This window comes from Lipophrys pholis (assembly GCF_963383615.2).
Source record: "Lipophrys pholis genome assembly, chromosome: 15".
Lineage (NCBI taxonomy): Eukaryota > Metazoa > Chordata > Actinopteri > Blenniiformes > Blenniidae > Lipophrys > Lipophrys pholis.
In genome coordinates, this window is record NC_137642.1 from 1,048,850 (window position 1) to 1,070,403 (window position 21,554).

The following is a 21,554-nucleotide window of genomic DNA, read 5'->3' on the forward strand; positions in this document are numbered from 1 at the left end:
AGTGACGATCGTCACTGACCAATCAGCAGATGGCTGTGTTGTAGCGCCTCCTTATGGAACCGTACTGTAGTACTAGGTACCTCATTGGAGGGGTTACGAAAAATAGCGATGGTTCGGTACGGTACTTTTGGTACCATCCACGACTTTTTCAGTGGAAACACATGGAAACCTCTGCCGTACCGTACCGTACCGTACCACGCCGTACCATACCATGCCGTGCTGCCATTTTTATTTTGTGGCAGAGTATCGAGTGAAAAAACAATGAAGATGTTAATACATCATTCTCTTCCCTCCCTGCTTATCCCCATTCCTCATAAGGAGTTAAACAGCTGTGTGTATGTGGGGAATATTTGCAATAAACAGTGAAAAAAGATTTATCCAGGTTGCAATCAAAGGTGGAGAACAAAGTGCAAAAGTTCACTGGGTCTTAGGCTTTGATGGATCCTCAGGTCTCAGTAAATCCCCTCCACTGTTTGCACAACTGCAGCACAAAGTCCTTGACGTGTGAAAGTGAATTTACATGGAGTGGTGTTCTTTACCTGGAGAAATCTGCTCATTTGAATGGTTCTTTCTGCTGAGCCCAGTGATTATAGTGTGGCTGTGAAGGTGATTGGACATGCTCTGCTGACAATGCAAATAGGCTTTTCACTTTGCTGCCGCCGTGTCTTTGAAAGGAGACCTTTGACGTCAGGCTGGATCAAGTTTTTGTTGACCAAGATCGAACACACACTTCACACCACCTGTACAATTCATCAGACTGCACGCTGGGATAAGCTGTCTGATTTAGAATGAAAAATTTCACAAAATTTAATTTGCCCTGTTGATACAGAGCAGCAAGCGGATCTCTGCCGTAAGCCTCAGTGAAAGATGAAGAGCCCTCAGTAGGTTCTGGAAACACAAGCCAGATCACCATTTAGTCTCACTTTGAGTTATTCATTAGAAACCGTTTCTCTTGAAAAATACATGTTATAATGTAAATGTAAGCTGAACTGGTGTGACTGGACTCTTCTGCTGGCAGTAAGGTGTTACTGGAACTGGTCTCATAGGGAGAAGGTTGTGGGGTCAAGTCCAGGCCTTTCTCACTCCGTGCCGTGATGGAGTGGAAAGCTCTCCAGAGTGTATCTGCCTTTAGCTATTGTTATCTGGACAAAGCTCTGAACAAGAGGTCCTGCTGAACAGTGGATATGAGTAGAAGTCAGACGCAAAAATTTAAAAGTGTAACTTTATTACAAATTCAAGGTGGTCATAGTAATTTAATGGGAGAGGAAACTCCTCAACATTGAACAAGTAAGGAAGTCCATGTTAGAGAGTGAAAATAAGATGGATTCTACTCAGGAAATGCTTTCAGAAGTCTGTGATGTATGTAGTGTGAGGACATTAGAGTAACTGATAATTTTGTACTGATTTTAGATCATAGATTTCCCTTTAAAGAAATGATCATTGGACCAGTTGACAAAGTGAAGGGCTGTTCTGAAGGTTTTTAAATTCTATTTGCAGATACTCAATGAAAGCCTGATAGGACCAGAGAATGTGGAGCAGAACCAGGAACAGGTCTAACATTTTGAAGGCTCCTTGCTTTGTGTGTTGGTGAAGATGGGAGTGTCTGTCAACACTTAGCTTTACTTTATAATCTCAGCTCAAAGACACGGCAGATCCACAACAGCCTTTCTGAGACGCAGTCTGCAGGATGCTCTACATGGAGCATCACATGCCCACCAGCTCCTCATATCTTCAAAACCTTCCGCATGTTTGTGCTTATCTTCTCTTTCTGTGTGCTGTGTGCTCAGCCTGCTGCGGGGCGTTCATGAGCCCAGCTCCTGGGGTGCTCTCTAAGGAAAAGCTGAGGATCTGAGTGAGCAGGGATAAATGGGTCGGCTGACCTGTGTTTTGGATATTTAGAGAACTGAAGTTCCACAGGCTATTCCCGGAGATCTATGATGGGGTCGCATGCAGCCCTCCTCCCCACTACACCACTCAACTGCTTGGACAACAGAAGACTCATCAGGCCATGAGCAGAGGTCAAAGGGCTGAAAACTACAGAGAATTTAAATTCTATTTAGAAAAACTGCTTTTTTAACCCCATGAAATTTGCTGTTGGAGTTTAGAAAGCACAGTGTCTTTAGTGACAAGCACAGATGAGTGTTGATTAAATGAGTGAGTGCATTAGGAACAGTAAAAGGAAATGCCCCTGACTCTGCATGTTGGCATGCGACATTCGATCTGCATTTCCGGCCACAGATAACCAGTCCTGGCCAAAGCATAAACAACAGGTGTTAGTAATAGTTAGACAGCATCAGGTCCAGTGGAGCAGGAGGCTCGGAATACATCATATCAGTGCAGTGTGTGTTTGTGTGCGTGGATGGGGGGGGGGTCCAGCCTGCAGGATGTGATGGCGGGTCCAGAATGCTGCAGGAATCCTGCCTCCATGTTTGCTCTGCTGGCGCTGGCACACAGAGGTTTAAATTCCCCCTCTAGGAAAAGATCATGACTGCAGGAATGAGGAGAGCAGCAATGTTGTGGCAGATCACGGTTCAGATCTCAGGTCATAGAAACTGATGAGTATCTGATTATGTGCAGAAAGTGTTGTTGTTTTTAACTTTTGAGACGATATGAATCTTATTATTATCTCTACTACACTCGGATGGCCAACATAAGAAGTTAAGATGAAAACTATCCAGTCATTGAAAGAGATCGTATCAATCTGTAAGAATTCAAATAGTTAAAAATTTTAAAAATCCAATGCATCTTTTTTATTTTATTTTATAAAACACTTCAAAGAATCACAGGAAGAAGTTGTATTTGCTTTCAGAAACAAAATAGATGCAACACCAGTGACATTCAAATGGTAAATCCAAACAAATCTTCCCTCCTCGAAGTGTTTTTGTTCTTCTGTGTCGTCAGTCTACTGAAGTCCATCTGTTCACATCAATAATCTATAAATCCACTCTGAATCACCATATATGAAGTATTAACAAGCCATTTTAACAGGTAAACATATCGACAACTTTCATTACCGTCTTTTCCAACAATGAGTTCAACTTTAGAGTTTAAAGAAGGTCGAAGCTGTTTTTGATCGGTTTGTTTTGGTAGGTCTTCATCTGGTCCCTGTCCTGACATCAGCTCTATGGAAGAGAAAGACTTTGGCTTCTGCTGCTCTGTCTTTCATTCTCGTTCAGGGATCGTAAAGAAAGCCCAGGCTGTTACTCTTGGGAGACGTTTAGTTTGGAAACTCCTTCTTTTGCTGTGTTCTTACTGAACAGGAACCTATCAGAGCGGTCGGTCTGTACATCCCCACCTCTTCCCTCGTCTTGTTCCAATAATCCTTCATTGATAAAAGTGGAGAAAGGGGCCCCAGCAGGGTCCCGGGGGGCTGTCAAGTGTTCTGAGGAGCAGGCAGAATAAACCTGCTGTGTAGATCACATTTAACGGAAGGGATTTGTCATTTGTGATTTTCTTCTCCTGGCTGTGATTGACGTAAGAACATAGTTAGTGACCTTTGTCTGGTTCCAGCGCCAATTGATTTTGTCGCTTGTTGTTTGACTCTCGTTGTGCTGGAGAAAAGGTCAAAGAGGCGGACTTTGGTTTTTAATGAAAGGTCAGTTTTACAGGTCTGAGCGAGAGTCACAGCTGAGTGTCTGTCCCCTTCATGTGCTTTCATAAGAGCATGACAATGAGACTTTCCTGTCTTGACATAATGAAAATATTCTATCAAACAGTAAATGGGACGGATAGTAAAAGACCTACGCATGCTGAGTGAGGGTGGAGTTGGATGGGATTGAGCGTCCATCGTATCCCCGAGTACCATTGCTAGATTGCTAGCAGAGGGCAGATACACAGAGACATGACATCCAATGTATAACGTTAACATCACAGCAACCAGACACCTCATAGGACTTTCTTCTGCTCATGTTATGTGATGCAGCTCAAAGGCTTTCCCATAAAGCCCACACATAACCTGATAACGTGCAGTCCAATTAACTCTTCATCGTGTTACTGAGCAGCATGCACTATATTAGGTAGCAACTTAACATTTTGTCCACAAAGTTGATGTGTGAAAAGCAGCGGTGCAGCGGTGATGACTGAATCAGAAACTCTCCAAATTTCAATTCTGGTTCCTGGTCTGCAGTGGTCAGACGGGTCAATGGTGGCCACGGTACCCTGATGTGTGGCCTCACAACTCCGTCCATCCCTGCATCGAACTCTGGTCACCGGGCGCTGGAACTGATGGCAGTGGATTCTGAGAGGGAATGATTTCAGGTCGGACAGTATAAATAGTGTTTAGCTGAACAAACAAATGAATGAATCCCTCTGTTTGGGCCAAATGAATTACTGAGGACTGGGTGTGGTGGAACATGTTGGACTCTGCCAGGGGACGGGCATGTGTCAGCCGTGTCTCTTCCTTCCTCAGTGTTTGGCAGGAGATTTCCTGGCTGATCAGCTGGATGGTTTCAGGGATTTCTGTGGGAACTCTCAGGGAACAGACACGGAGCTCTTCAAAAGCACCAGCAAAAGAAGCTGTGGGTTATTCTGAGTAGAATGTACACGGCTTCTTTAAACATGTGAAATAACTGGGCTGTTGGTGAAGGGAAATGATTACACCCATCAGTGAGTCATTGCCTGTTTTGAAATGCGATTCTTCATATGGACGCATTAGATTTAAGTGTACATCCATGTTTCCTTTCCTGGAGCAGCATCACCAACCTGTATAATATTCCCCAGGGCATCACTGACTTTGAAATACAACAAATCAGTCACAAGCATTGTATTTGAGTTGTCTCTATATACTGCACATCTTGGTAAGACTTGAATCTGAGTGTTTTCTTCTCTTTGTCTTGCAGGACCTCCAGTAAGTAGACCTGAAGCCGAGTGTGACCTGCATGCGGTAAAGTGACCTTTCATTTGAACTCACTGTCTTGACGTTAATGGACAGTGTGCTGTCCTGTCTGGATGCAGTGGCACAGTGGAGCATCTTTTCTTTTCTCACAAATGTAATATTTCACACATTTGTTCTTCTGATGCTTTTCCACACATAAATACACCTACTCATAGTATTGTTTGGCAGAGGTTTTATTCATAAGAAGGTTTATAATACATAAACATGTATAAGCAGGCCCTGGGTTTGAGTGTGGTGGCCTGTTGTCTGTGGTTTGCATGTTCTTCTAACCTTCTCTGTCTATGCTTCTTGAATGAAATACTGTAATATGACAGTGGAGGACACTTTGTCTGTCCTGCTATTGTCTAGTGGGACTCAGTGAATGTGTACCTTGCCTCTCTGAGCTCCCACCCCCTCCTGGAGGGAGTCACTTTGGTTTAATGTGAGCTGAACTCAAGCCTGCATCAGTGGCACATGGTTTGGGAACCCAGCATTAACATCTGGCTACTATGAGTTTGACTTCTGTACAGCTGTGTCAGTTTTCAAACCACTTCTGCCAAACTTCCCTCTCTGGAAAATATGAGGGTGAGTTTCTACGGAGGAGTTCTCAAGGTACATGAGGTTAGACAGCGAGGCGGATTTTCCACTCGTATTCCTTTCTGCAGGTTGTTCCCCACAGGGTCAGAGCATTTTAATCTCCTCAATCTGGCCACATCCCACATCATTTATAGATTTCTGGACGTAATAGATGTCCTCAGATAAAACTCAGTATTTGACTTTTTATCACATTCTAACAGAAAATGCCAAGTTCTAGAAACCAAGTGCATAGAGACAATTTTCAACTGAAAATTGTAAAACAGGGAAACTCAGTCAAAGGACTTACCGATGATGTCTCCTGTAGTTCATATCAAATATTTTGTGATCCCATTTTTCCTGGACACGAGTCATGAGGACCAATTTAGAATTCAGGTAACCCTAACTCAGGTAGCTTCAGCTCCCTCAGTCTTGTAATACCACTTTATGCCAGTAGATGGTGCAGGGAGTCATTTGTCTGTATGTAATCTGCTCAAAAACAAAAAAAGAAACAGCAGCAAAGTTTTCAGCAGTAAATATGGAAAATCTGACGAGTACTGAAATTGAATGACTAACAACACACTACCTGAGCTCTGGAGTCAAAGTGACTTCACAAACAAACAAAACAGCATGTAAATAGTGCAGTGACAGCCGTGCGTAATGCTGCAGTACGGGTGCGCTGGGCATGTTTGAAGGTTACACCAATTGTAGGATCAGGATGGAGAAAGTTTTTAGGGACCACAAAGATTTCCCATGATGATGACGGGCGGCATGGCTCAGTTGCTAGAGCGGTCATCTCTGCCTGCCTACATGCCGAAGTGTCCTTGGGCAAGACACTAAACCCTGGACTGCCTGTTAAGTACAGTGAGAGAGTGGGCGGTTGGTGGTGGTCAGAAGGTCAATGGTGCAGATGAGCAGCCTCTCCTCCGTCAGTCTGAGAGCAGCTGTGGCTACAGATGTAGTTTACCACCACGGGGTGAATGAATAATGCCATGTAAAGTGTCTTTGAGTGTCCAGAAAAGCACTATAAAACCAATGCATTATTATTATTATTATTATTATTATTATTATTATTATTATTATTATTATTATTATTATTATTATTATTATTATTATTATTATTATTGTTATTATTGTTATTATTATTGTAGATTCCCTGGAGCAGTGCTCTTGGATCTATGTGCTGAACTGCCTCCAGTGTTAGACTGACCAGCCCACCAGAACCTTCCGGGGCATATACAGGCGCTGACCACTCTGGGGTTTCTGGTCCTTTTTTATATTGATTAACAATATATCTTGAGATGAGAGGAGATACATCACAAGCAGCATACTTCACAAAGAGAATATTTGCACAATACTTACTTATTTAATATATAAAAAGGATAATATGACAGGATTGCTCAGATTTTATTGATCATGTTATATGATTAACCTAAAGCCTCTTTTGGTTCTGATATTATGCTGGTCCATTCTGTCCTTAGGGATATCACAGCCAGCTGTTTACATCACGTTTCATTACACTGTGGGTGAACGGGGCAACATTAATATTTACAGTAATGTCTGGTTTTACAAATGTAATCGCCACAATTGACTGCACACACATTGCTATCAGGGCTCAGAGTAAAAATGAATTTGTCTGTGTGAAAAATAACAATGTGCATGTAATCAATGTACAAGTTCTTTATGCCTCAGACATGGTTTGGACAAATTTAGCTGCATGGTGGCGTCGATCCACACATAACTCCTTCTTCCTGACGCACGGCAGAGTCGGAAACAGACTGCAGGAAGTTGCTGCGCGGCAGGCTTTGTGACGTGCACTAATATTCCTGAGGTACTGACCATTCAAGGTAGAATGTGGGTGTGTTGACGGTGTGTTGACGGTGTGTTGACGGTGGGATGTGAGGTGAATCCACTTGTGCAACCTTCCAGGTGGACTGTGATTCACAAAGGGAAAAGTACTTGATGCTTGTGTGCACTCGGTTTTATAAATCAGATTATTTTTTGGCGGAGGCCATTTTCAGATTTGAGGCACACGCAGACCTTCAGTATGGATCTGGACAATGTTTGATGAATGAGGCCCCGGGAATTTTACCTCTCAGTTTGACTTGTTTTAGGGAACTGATATTTAAACAACAGGGCCGTCCACAGGTTAAAGCTCCGATGGTGTCTTCTATAAGTAACACCAATCGAACGTCCTCACAAGCTGTTACGGGAACGTTCATAACTGAGCAGCTCACTTCAGAATGCCATTTCACATAAATAAACTACACAGTTACACAAAAACTGACAATTACTTTCTCTATTTTATCTTTATATATGTTCTGGAAACTGGACCTTTCTGTCTAAAATAGCAGTGGTGAGAATGGGAGAAGTCTCCCTCCCTCATATGACCAGTCACTTCTTACTGAGCAGAGAAGTTCCCAGGAGACCATTCATCTCACGTACGGCGACCAAATATACCCCTCACCCGCCCCGCCCCCACCCCACTCCCTGCCCTCCTATTCATTCAGCAGCACTTTGCAAAATGGGAGCCACATGTTGGAGTGTAACTGTGTAATTCAAGTGAAGGGTTCTTTCCGGCATTGGATGACCTTTGACCCGTGCAGACAGTCGCCAGGAACCATCTGGCTAATGGGCAGGCACCTATGAGCAGCATGTTCACACTCAGCACCTGGCTGCACACCTCCACCTTTCAGACTTCTGTCATTAGAACATCAAATCTCATGGAGACAAATTATAGGAAAGTTATTAAACATGTCTGCTGTTTTTATCAGTAAGTAAATTTTATTTCTATAGCGCTTTTCACAGACATGGAGTCACAAAGTGCTTCACAGTAAAAACAAATAAAAACAGATAAGAGAAAAAACTATCTTAAAAACACAACAAATGCCGAGAGTCAGTGGCAGCGTGGGTCGATTAGACAAGCCCGACGTCAAAGCTTTCTCAGCTGACATTCTTCAGCAGACAATGAGACACTCTTTGTAACACATCTTCATCATGAGACTTCAATTTAACCCGTCTGACTTTCAGCAGAAACACATTGATCCTTTACTGTAGTTATTGGAGCTTCTTGTGTGGTTTCCTTAAGAAAAGTCAGTGTTCAGGTTGCTTGTTGTTGGTGCTTGTCCGCAAGATGCTTCCTGTAACTGCTGCTTCCTGTAACTGGTGCTCTTCTTCTTCATCTCTTCTGGATTTCATGCCAGTAGTGTGACAGAGAATAAGTCCTCTGTTAGAAGTACCTGTCCACCTCCTGGAGGGGTTGATCATTACTGCAGAGTACACTGAACATCGTTATTTAAGTTACTCACTTGAGAGTGAACACAGATTTCTATTTGTAATGTTTTGCTTAGAATGAATTGAAGTGCAGCTGAACTCCCAACATACCAACATGTGAATGAAAGGAATTCTCCAGTTTGCTTTAGCCCCGTTTTCATTATACCATCAGAAAGGAAGAACTCTGCAGCCTGCAGTTTGCAGGCCAGGCCACTTGGTGGTGTGGTTTTCTCTTGTTTTGTTTTGTTCTGAGTTTGGTCCTGGAGCCTGAATGACACACACACACACACACACACACACACACACACACACACACACACACACACACACACACACACACACACACACACACACACACACACACAGAGCCAGTAGTTTCGGCCCACTTCAGTGAGCAGTGAGTAGCTCTTGGAAAATGTTAAGAGTTCCTGTTTTGACTTCAAACCAGTGAAGAGTTTTGTCCTCTGAAGCACCGACTGGACCTCCGCTGCGTCTTTGACAACAACACACAATCTGGCCCTTTCTTTTCTCAGTGCCTGCCCCAGGCTGAAAGCCACCATAACATATTTCATTGTGTGTTTGCTTGGAGCGTCTAAATGATCCTCTGCATCCGGAAGTACTAGAAGGGTGACCTCAGTCAGGAGTTTTTAGAAAAGCCTCCATTCTTCCACAAAAACAACATTTGCATGAGTCTTTATGAAGAGTTTGTTCTTCACGACTACAAATCATGTCTGTGTTTTGGTTGTCTTGTGTTTTTGCGGAGGCATGTCACTGCACCAGCAGGGAACTTTAATGTGTCTTGTCACTGAGATTAACAGGATGAAATAACACATATTCATGGTGGACAGTCTCTCCACTCATGTCGTTCTGTCCTTCAGTGCACATGTCTTTCATTATGCAGATGTTAACTGTAAAATTTACTCTTTCCTGTTTGTACCATTTTTCTCTCACCCCTTTTTCAGGGTCCACCTGGACGAGCCGGCTTTCCGGTAACTGTTTCCTCGACTTGTGTCTTTGTGTGTCTCCGTGTCCACGGTTTGCATGTCTAATGTTCACTGCAGTATTGATCTCTCTCCTGCTTCTCGACTGAGCGCTTTTACTTTGATTGGATTTAAATGAGGCTACCTCAAACACCTACAAACGGGTGACGCTGTTGAAAGAGCAAACAGCCTCTGTCTTCCAGCTGGGAGGCCACAATCAGCGGTAATGCTTCGTCTTACTTCTGTTTTGCTCCAAAAATCCCCTGTCAGCTAAATTGGACAGGATTTTGGGAGGTTACTATGATTTGGTCAGTTTTTGTGGACCGTCTTCCAGAAACGTCCACCAACAGAATGTCAGGATGAACTGTAGAGCTTTATGGTAAACGTGGGAAAAGTATTTACAAGAAGAGGTAAAAGAAAACTGTGTGGCTTCCTGGGACTTTTCAGATGTACGGAGTCTGATGTCTCATTACGAGAAAGAGGTGGACTCTCTGGACGTCCTCAGTGCATCATGCCTCTTTTTGCTAAAAGTCTTATTACAAGTCAGTTCAAAGGCCTGGTAGAGCTGAGAGGTCAGACTCCTACAGGGATATTCTCAAGCCATTGGTTGGTGGTGGGAAACTGGCCGCGCAGCGGTCAGCTCGACAAATACTAATACATTGAAAAAAGAAAATGGCTGTAAATAGTTGAAGCAACTTAACTGAATTGCTTCGATTGGGGACAGCTAAATGAATCACAGTCTTTGGACTTAATCTAATTCATTTAGTTAATTAATTCATGATGTTAGTTAAGTTCAAAGAACTTGATTCATTTAGATGTCCCCTATCGAAGCAATTCAGTTAAGTTGCTTCAACTATTTACAGCCATTTTCTTTTTTCAATGTAAAACATGATTTGAAACGGAAATCATTTAGTAAGTTAGTAGAAGCCCATTATATAACTGCCCTGGAAGTTTCTTTCACGTTGATAAAGGTTGAAAAGCCCTGAAATCACAGGGTCGATCTTAATAGAAGCAGAAGAATTTAGAAGTCGCTCAATAAAAAGGAAGCAGTCAGAAGTGGTTCAGTGGACTCAGTTTCAAAGGTTTCATCGATGGGAGAACTCAGGTTTCAGACCGTGGTGTCATTTCCTGTTTGGCTCAGTTTTGCATGAGTTAGTCTTTAGCTTGTCACTGGACATCAAGCTGGTGTCAAATTACACATAGAAGATGCTGTGTTATTTTAGGCTTGATGTTAGTTGATATGAGTGCTAAAAACCACACTCGGAAAATTATCTTAACACACAAACAACAACAAATAAAACGCCTGTACCTTTTCACTATATTGTATATTGCAGTTTTTAGACTACTGAAATCCTCACAACAATATATAACACAATTTCCTTTTCTGAATTCAAACTCTTACATTTAAAGGATTGTTCTGGAACAATCTTTGTATGAACTATAAGTCTGTTGTTTATTTGTTTCCATGACCATTTAAACATTATGCTTCAGCTTAGAGGTCAAAGAGATCTCAGTACGGCAGCTGAACAGAATGGGAATTACTTTTAAACAAAATACTCTTCTTATCACCATTCTTATCATAAACCTGAGTGTGGAGTAACTTCTTTGTTTAAAAAATCAATTCCCTCTCTGTTTCACCTGAAACAGAGAGGGAATTATCTCTCCCTCCGATTGATTCTGAAGACTCTTCCTTCTCCACACTAGCAGTCTTTTCTTTGCTGACGCAGCAGTATCAGTGTGTCAGACCCACGAGGTCCAGGCCAGGACGGCAGGAAGCTAAACTCCAGTTCAGTTCAACAGGTTTGATCAAGCTGTTTGTCAGAGTGGGAATCCGCCAGGATTTGTGATTAATGACACCCATCAAGCTTCAGGAGAGAAAAGCTGGAGGGCCGTTGACTGACAGCAGGAGACGAGACGAGACGAGATGAGAGAGAGAGAGAGAGAGAGAGAGAGAGAGAGAGAGAGAGAGAGAGAGAGAAGAACGACCAAGAACTGAAAATCAGGGAAGAAAGTCTCTGCTGTTGTCGATTTTTAAAACCAAAGAACTTCCAGATGATGGAGATATTAAGGAAGGACCATCAGTGGAGTGTTCCCTGCTCCTCCTGCTGCTCCTCCTCCTCCTCCTCTTCTTCCTCCTCCTCCTCCTCCACCTCCTCCTGCTCTTTTTCTATCCTCCTGCCCCCTCTCCTCCTGCTCCTCCTCCTCCTCCTCCTCCTCCTGCTGCTATTCTTCCTCTTCTGCTGCTGGATGTTTCATCTTTGTTCAAACAACAGAATGGATATTTAATCTAATCCATCATGGGTGTGTGCTTGTGTGTTTTGGGGATTTAAATCTCTGTAAAGTTCTGTTGGGGTTAAAATGAAGTGATCGGGTGGAGCACACATGTCATTTAGTTGTGTTTGGATCCATCAGTCATGATTTAAGTGTGGAATCTTCAACTGAAAGCACTCCAAGAGAGGGGCGTAGTTTATTATTCATGTATACCTGAACAGAACAGCTGTCCTTCAAAGAAACACATTTATAAAGTAGCTACCGCCAGATAGAAAACTAAACTGTGTTATATTAGAGCAACAAGGCAGTATGTTGAGTAGGAGTATTCTCCGTGTATCCGTTTTTGGTGTATTTCTGTGGCAGAGTTACACCTCCACCTAAAGGCCTGGTATATGTACTACATCGTTTTGAGCCGGGTTCTTAGTGACGTGTGGACGGAAATCTTTTAAAGAACGATGCAGAGAAAAATCGTGTGATCGTGTGGAGAGGGCCTATTGTAGGGCCTATTGTAGGGCCTACTGACTGTAGTATTACCTTCATTGTATTACCGTAATCACTTACTGCAAAACAACGTTATTCCCAGCATTGCTCCCCCCAGCTTATCTGACAGAAAAATACCAGAAACATTTCTGTTCTAAAATAAAAGGAAAATGATCCAATGTTGTGAAGAACACGAACCGAAAGAGGTTTAAGAAAACACTCAGTTCATCACACGTCTATAAAACACCACTGCAGTGAAGCTCGTAGTTTGTGGTTAAAGCAAATAATTCAGTGGAGCATGTAGTGAAGCCTCCAGCTCTCAGTGGCTTGGCAAGGTCTTCAAAGAGTCCAGCTGCAGCCAGATAGCATTTACAGGCTTTGAACAATCTGCCAGGAACTAATGACAGAGATCCCAGCAAGTCAGATGTCCCGGGGCTGGACGCCGCGACTCGTCCACTCAGTGGTTTCAAACAGGAGACGCTAGCAGCAGAGATTCTGTGACAGTGACAGACTGTGACTGCTGGAGAGCCGACTGCTGGACAGACGATCGCTGGACAGACCACTGCTGGACAGACCACTGCTGGACAGACCACTGCTGGACAGACCACCGCTGGACAGACGACTGTTGGACAGACAACCGCTGGACAGACGACTGTTGGACAGACAACTGCTTGACAGACGACCGCTGGACAGACAACTGCTGGACAGACAACTTCTGGACAGACCACCGCTGGACAGACAACTTCTGGACAGACCACCGCTGTACAGACGACTGCTGGACAGACAACTGCTGGACAGACAACTTCTGGACAGACCACCGCTGGACAGACGACCGCTGGACAGACAACCGCTGGACAGACGACTGCTGGACAGACAACTGCTGGACAGATGACTGCTAGACAGACCACCGCTGGACAGATGACTGCTGACACACACACACACACACACACACACACACACACACACACACACACACACACACACAGAACCCAAACCGTCACAGGAAGAACATGCAAACTGCAGAGAAACCTGGACTTGACCTGAGAGACCCGAGCACTAACCACCACACCAGCATGCCTCCCCTCAGCTGGACATTGTCTCACATCTTACAGAACACAAACTCCCCTCCAGCATTAAAACTGCCCTCTTTCACCTAATGACCCATTAAACTCAGACTTTATGGTCAGGACGTACTGCCCCAGTCGTTAACTGGGTGTCCTCTGATATCCACACAGAGGCAGAGCTGCTGAGCGAGAGCACGCTGCATTAAAAAGCTAATCTGCTGTGAAAGTAGGAGCCATTCCATCAGCTGGCTGAGCCAACTCCATCAGCCAGGAGTCCTTTACAACATTATTGTAAACATGTTCAACCTGCAGGCTGTGGCTTCATTATCACTACATGTTTTAGTCCATAACCTGCATTGGGCCTGGCACACTGAGCGCTCTGCTAACTAACAGTACATAACTGTGATTCTTAAAGGGATACCGTGATCATGACCTCCTCATGGCTGGACTTCTATATTCTGACTATGTGAACACGTCCGTTCAGCACACACTAATGTGTCTCTCATATTAAATTCACTTCATGTTACTGAAGTAGTTCCAGCTGTTTAACCGTGTGGTGGTTTCCCTTTAAGAGCTCACCTTCGTGTTAACCCTACCTGTCGTATTGACCCTGTCCTTCTGAATTTGCGTTGGTTAATAGGGTGACAAAGGAAGTTTGGGAATTCCTGGGAGAATGGTGAGTGAGTTGGGCCTGTATGTCCCTACATTAGAATTCAAAATGAGTTATTAGTTGTATAACGTGACAGTACGTTAGTATTAGTAGAAAATGTGAGAACTGCAGTCAGGAGATGAATGTTCAGTGTTTCAGCTGTGAGGAAAAAAACTGTTCCCAAACATCGATATTGTCACATCATCTGTCTGCTTTGGCGTCTTTAAAGGATAAACTGGCAACTAAATCATTCCAGATACATTTTAAATGAATTTATTTCCAACTTATTAATACAGTATATATTTCACATTAGACTAGAACTTGTTGAATGAAAAAAGCTGAAATGTTGGATTAGGTTTACGTTGGTTGAGATCAGAGGAACATAATCTCATTCTGGAACTGTAGTAGGATTCTGTGTTTATACATCTTCACTTCCAAACACGCACAACACATGTTGTGAATTCTAGTGAAACACACAAAATTCAAGGTTGGAGTAAGAATCTTATACACTTCAAGCCTCTACAGGATAGAATAAATTACAATAGAAATACTTTTTTAATCCCACTAATCCCAATGAGAGCTGTTTACTTTAATCTGTCTGAACTGCTGATCTCATTAAGCATCTCACTTGAAGAAATTCAAAGTGGAGATTTTCAACAGTCAAGTTTCAGGACTTCTTTTTTAAGATTGTAACATTTTTCAGTTTTTCTTAAAAACACAAGTAAATGTTTTTTCCTTGTTGGGAATGTTGGGATGTACAATATAGTTAAAAAAAATAATCTCTACATAAGGTGAAATTGTCACTGGATGTCTTGGAAATCCTCTTTGTCTCATTCAAATCACCACATGGTCCAAATGTCCTGGAAAATTACGTGTTGCGTGATTATTGATAACTTCAAATAAATATCCAAAATAGGGACTTTGCGGCTATATATATATGTACTACTCGCGTTTCTAAAGCATCAAAAGCACAAATAAAGTGACAGCTTTAGTTGAGTGTGCAGATTGTAAAGGGCGTTGCACCACCAGCCGCCCTGAGGAAGCAGCATGCCCCAGCCCTCTCCATGACTCTAACCATGGCTCCTCTTTCTCTTGTGTCCCCCCCCTTCACATCTGTTTGCATGTGACTGTGTCTGCTGTGACTGATCCCAGGGCTTTAAAGGACAAGCTGGGCACAAGGTAAGTTTAGGAGCAGGAGTCAGCAGGATGACAGGGAAGGGTCAGACTACCTGGGGGGGGGGGGGGGGGGGGGGGGGGGGGGTCCAAGCAGCAAGGAGCTGCGTGGAAATAGGCTGGAAGTGAAGCTCCAACCTGACTTGGTGTGTGGTGAGCTGCTGGTCAGAAGTGCAGAGCTGTGACTGTGTAGTGTGTAGAAGTAGAGTGTGATTTACTTCAGGCTGGATCTGTGTTTTTCAACAGTGTGAGGGTCACAGTTTGTAAACGGTTTCCCACCCAGGTTGGATTACCTGAACTCTTTACACTGTGAAACACAATAGGAATGATTTGTCACATAAGAGTCTGAAAACTCCAACAAAAGACTCCCTGAAGAAAGTGGAGAGACATTTATAAAGAACACAGCCGAGCGTATGAGCTGATCCTTAAGTATATTGTGATAAATGTGGTTACTGCTGCGTCGTACGACAGTTAAATCTCGGCTTTCTGTCATTGGGAAATTATAAATCTGAGCTGCCAGCTGGGAGGAAGAGAGGATTGATATTGGCCTCAAGGTGGACGTAACATGCGGTAAAGTTTCTCCCATTTGGCTTCTTGAAGTATGCCAACAGGGATGGTAAACATCCAGTAAATCTGCCAATGTCAGCAATACACGGCCATAAAAATCCAAAAAGCACTTTTATGCACATCAGTGTCACGTAAAAGTTTCTTACACAGTTTGCTGCAGGTTGAAGTTCATAAGAGCTGTGGGGTCATATCGCACTGAAGTCTGTGTAGAGCACCAACAAATCTCAGCTTTTCACATTTACAGTATGTATTCATCTTTTTATCCTACTATATTAATCCCCTTGGGGGACATTTCATGACTGCCTTGCCCCTCGGCGGGCAGCCACCAGTTGGGCTTCACTGGTGCTCAGTCTGAATTAATCCTTTACCTTTTTATTGCTATTAAACATGTGTTACTCTGCAGAAATGCAGTATGAAGAGCCGCTGCAGCACAGATAGATACTCATGCAGCCATAACAAAGCCTTTAGCCTTGTTTTGAGTTGTGTATGGGTTGGTCACCATCAGTGTACAAGATACCTGTCACTATTCGGCGGGTCCCCAACTCTTGATTGTTGTCCAATATCAATCTGAATGTTGTTTTTAAAACATTACAAAATAATCATGGATGACAAGACAATCAAGCTATAGCCTACATGACCACACACACATGCACACACTTCATCTTTGATCATCCAGAGTCCTATAGTATCACAAAGCGCTGACATGGGAGGTTGGGTTGGATATGGTTGTGAGGGTGCATGTTGTTTTATAGCAAGCAGAGGCAAAGTTGTGCATTAAAATGCAGACACTACAATAATTGGTAACAATCTGGTACACAGTAAATACCAGGTCAAGCCTCATGGTACTAATTCAAACAACAAACACCCTTCTTGATGATATACTGACATACGCCACCCACAGTTACCACACCGATCCAAACACCTTCCAACAAGGTACCGTTGTGAAATTAAACAAACCTGAACAGCACTTTCCAGACACAAAAGTAATTTGTTTCTCAGACAAACAGGTACATGAAGAAGCGAGAAAACAACAACAGATACAGACGTACATGATTTTCACCTTTGAATAATGGAGGCAGAAAACGAGCCACAGCAGCAGCACATCTTATTTATGATGAATGGAAAAGTGTGTGTGTGTGTGTGTGCGTGCGTGCGTGCGTGCGTGCGTGCGTGCGTGCGTGCGTGCGTGTGTGTGTGGGTGCTTGTTTGTTTTACATTTTACATTGTTTGTGTTTTGGCATTATGTATCACTATAGTATTTGTAATAATTGTATCATTAAAAACTGCAACTTGAGTAAAGAAGAAATGTATAGAAAACAGCTGCTTCCCTGTCAGTAAAGCATCAATGTGGCCTGATTCAAGTGAATATTCAGTTAAGTCTTATTTACTGTAAATTACAGTTTCTTAAATTACATTACATTTAAAGTAAATCTTTTAAAATAAGTTTGAATTGTGTAGTTGAAGAGGAGAATTCCTCATTTTACCTGTTTATTATATGTGACCTGGTGAATAAGTGAATAAGACCCAGAATGGATGGGAACCAGAGTCTGCTGTTCAGGAATCCTAGATTTTATTCAAAAGTTGCTTCCTTTCAATGCTGATTGCAACAAAGAGGAGTTAACTTGTCAGCCAAAGATACAACGGGGATCGGGCAGGGTGTGTAATTAATGGATTAACTGATGTGAGGCTGGACTGATCTGTTAGGGGCTAGGGACAGCCTGAAACCAAGGTGTTGACTTGTATTTCCCTCCTTAACTCTTAAACCGTGTTGCTGTTGTGTCGTTGGTGTGATCCCGGCTGAATCTGGACTGTTGAGGATCTGGATTTCCTTTCTGGAGCCCTGTGTCTCTATCCTGATATGTCATGTGATGTGGTCCAGCTGTGATGTTGTCTTGTTTTCATAGGAATTAAAATGTTTCATGTAGTTTTCTGTGCCTGATCGGATCTGGTGTGAACGTCTCCAGAAGGATCTCAATGTCTTAAAATGGGATGAAGTTAAAATGAGATTGTAAAGTGCTGAAACCTTTTACTTCACATGTGCTCAGATGACACGGATGATTGTTGTAGTTTCATTGGCTGAATTGGCACTGCATTGACTTGAATTAACATGGTTCATGTGATACTCCTCCATGAGTGTATGAGCATCACATTGTAATTGGTTTATCAATCCTACATCGGTGGCAACCAGAGCTGAACTGAAATCAACACACATCCTGGATCAATTACCTTAAATCCAGTGGGATCATGGCTTTAGTAGGAATCTTCAGGACATTTGATAACACATTGGACACATACCAGGCAATAGCACAATGCTCTGCAGACATACACGTTTTGTAGTAAAAGTAATTACTGTCTCAGTGCTGTCTTGTAAATCTCACATTTGCAAAACCCATTATAACTCTTCAGATCTCTGCTGCTTCAAAGCCAGAAACAAATCTACATTCTGCTCTCTTCAATGGGATTTGTAAGGTGAAGGGCCAACTGCAACAACGGAGGGAGAACACAACTCAGACTCTAACGTCACAGTGACAAACGTGGTCCTAAGCCAAGATGCAGCCATACATCAGGCCCACCGTCATTAAAACGGTGGTTTCAGCATCCCCAGGAGCAGTGGGAGAACACAAATAGTCACCTGACCACCAAGACGTAAGTGGAGAAGCAGACTGTACAGTGCAGGCTGTTTGAATCGCTGTGCAAATCCGCATCCAACATAATCTTTTGACTGTAAGGCAGGGAATTTATTGTAATAGGTGGGGAGCAGGATCTGTGGTGAGTCTCCCACAGCAGCTGCCAGGACAGAAAGGATGAGGAGGATGAAGGAATACAGGCGTCATACGCAGCAGACTTGGCTCCTCATCATCTCCTGAATGGACGCTTCATCTGCAAGACAGGAAGAGAAAAGCTGACGCAGAGAACAAATGAAGAAAAGCTCTTCCACAACGCTGCTCGTCAAACAAACTCATTCTTTGACTTCTCTGGGTTTGTGTTGGATCGAGTTGGCCGGCAACTGAGCCCCAGAAAGACAGGCTCCAGGTCGACACAGTTTTGGTCCTGGTTTTGGTAGCGAGCCTTCCTTTTTCTTGCTACCTTGACCTTTCACAGTCAGAGTAATTTAATCTCTGCCTGAGTGTGTCTGTAGTGTATCTTCAGCTGTCAAATTCACTGAAGCTGTGGAAAGCCAATGAGCATGAACCCTCTTTTTCCATCATTATTCGTGCTTTCTGGTTCCTGAGCGATGCATCTGCCACCAAACTCAGGGTAAAAAAACAAATATGAGGTTTCTAAATTGGACCTTTGTTCAGAAATACTTAGAAAGGCTTGTGTGTTTGATGGATGCCTGAGGACATAAGATATATCCACACGGTAGGATTTCCTCTCAGGAGAAGAGAAGCTAATTTAGGCAAAGTGTTGGAAACCTGAGTTGGTTGAGCCTGGCTTGGCCGTGGTTTGTGGGATTGGGCACCGAGGGTCAGAAGGACTACAGATTCTTCCTGTCACTGTGTAAATCAATCACATCCACCCAGAGTCCAGCTCCATCTAACTATTTGTCTTGTCAAGAATGAGCCTGTTAATCATTAGTTATAAGTCTGATAGTTTGGATTACTTACACTAAGATGGGTCATTACATTCTTATTTGCCATCATTTTAATGAAAGCACAAGATAATCAAATTAGAAATGTATCAAAGTACAGTATTTTCATAATTGTTGTTGTGTTGTAAGCAGTCACATTGAACAAACACAGCAACACAGAAGTGTGTTTTCTCTGTCACTACATGCTGTGCATCACTATCCGTTTGCCATCCTGTCGAGCACGCCGCCAATCTGTTCTGGAAACCTCTATTTTCAAAAGAACAGGGGCATTATCTGAACCCAAGATCATCCTGAGGATACAGTTAGACTCTTGAGAAAGTAGAACTGACCATGTGCGATACTTTAAGAACTGCCTCAAAATGAAATGGATTTAACTTATATAGCGCAAGCCGTCCCCAAAGCGCTTCCATTCAAGGTTTTTGTTCCCGTGATCCCTCTCTGGCTCAATGTCTGTCTTGTGAATCAGTCCCTGCTGGCCAGCATGTTAGCAGTTTGTGCACAAACTAACCCTGGAAAGTTTGTCTTTCAACCACTTTAGCACAAGATAAATGTGCTGTTGCAGGGGTGTCAAACTCTACTCACTTCAGAGGACATGTACAATCATTTCAACGCCTCAATGACAACACCAGGTTGTCATTCTCATGGTTTTATTATTGGGAGGTACAAATGATCAAATTTAAATAACCCTTGTTTTTTTTTCTTTTACAAAACTTATTAGAAACAAGTCCTAAACTCCCTCACTTACTTTTAGCCTCCTATTTTTAAAGTAATTCTTTATTGTACCAGGTAAGTTAGTTAAGAACCGGTTCTCATTTTCAATAACGGCCTTTGTCTGCAGCCTTTCAGGACCTTTCATTCTAATGCTGTTTGACTGGTGAGTGGTGCGGTGCAGGTTTACTCTCGGTGTTGTGTTAAGTCCTCTTCCCAATGGACAGTTATTAAGTCAATGTAGTCTTTGTATTGTCACTCAGCCTGTGGTCGGGACCGGGCTCTCGTTTGACACCCCTGTAGTAGTGAAGCGATCCGTCCTCGCTCTGGCTGTTTAACCTGAGAGGAATGCTTCGGTGTGCTAACGTTCACTGATCATATCTTTAGAAGAACCTGGGACTTCTTTCATTGTGTCGTGTCTTGCCTTGTGTCCCCAGGGAGCCCCAGGAGAGCCAGGACTGTCAATCATTGGACCAAGAGGACCTCCTGTAAGTGTCCTGTGCTCTTTACAGCTAATGTGGAACCACAGCTGGTCTGCATGCCAAGCTTTTCATTACTTTAACACATCGCCAACAGAACATTCACTTCTGTAGATTAAAACTGACAATTGTAGACACTAGTTCCTTTCAGGCATGCTCAATGTTGGACACACGTAAGTTCAGTCCATCAACCACTGAGTACATGCACCACAAATGATTGGATATTATCCTGGAACCACAGACTGTGTAGAAACAGCTCTATTGTTTGACAGATCCGCCATCCATTTGATTAATCTGGAGTTTTTCCTTGAGGAAGCAGAGAAATGCTCCTTCCTGGGCCAAATGGAGTCCAAATCACTCAGTGTTTTTACTTTTTCAAAGGTAAATGTGGATTTAAACTTTGGAAAATGAAACGGAACTCTGTCGTTCTGACGTCTCAAGTGGAACACACCGTTGTTTTAATCTCTTCTATATTTCTATTTTCTTGGTCTTCATGAATATCCAGAGATGTTCCTAATGAAATGCAGGAACATGGCTTAACCTCAGAAACCCAGCCAGTCTAAAACCCCGGAGAGCTTATCCATCACAGGTCAGGCTGACAGCAGACTCCCCTCATAGAACTTTGAGGAAAATTCAGAAAGCTGGAGACAACAAGACTAAATTACAACTTTGACCGCTCAAATTCCTCGACATCCTCCTCAGATTGCCCCACCTTTCAGTTTGGATCAATGGGTGAGAAGACAATTCCCTTCACTCTATATAAGCCGTGCATGTGTCCCAGAGCAGCCGATTCCACAGTCAAAATCACACCATGAGTCCCACTAACAATGAACCAGCAGGTAAAACCTCCACTGGTTGGGTTCACTGCAAAC

General features: G+C 43.1%; 1 protein-coding gene across 1 annotated transcript in view; it reads left to right on the top strand.

Moving 5' to 3' along the window:
• The window catches only part of col13a1 (collagen, type XIII, alpha 1), a gene marked incomplete at its 5' end in the record, with an annotated part of 82,596 nt that overhangs the window by 16,106 nt on the left and 44,936 nt on the right, over positions 1-21,554 (top strand). Inside the window, 2 exons of the mRNA XM_080482315.1 lie at positions 9,682-9,708; positions 20,641-20,691. Of these exons, the coding sequence (XP_080338441.1) occupies positions 9,682-9,708; positions 20,641-20,691 (78 nt within the window). The remainder of the gene's footprint in view (positions 1-9,681; positions 9,709-20,640; positions 20,692-21,554) is intronic.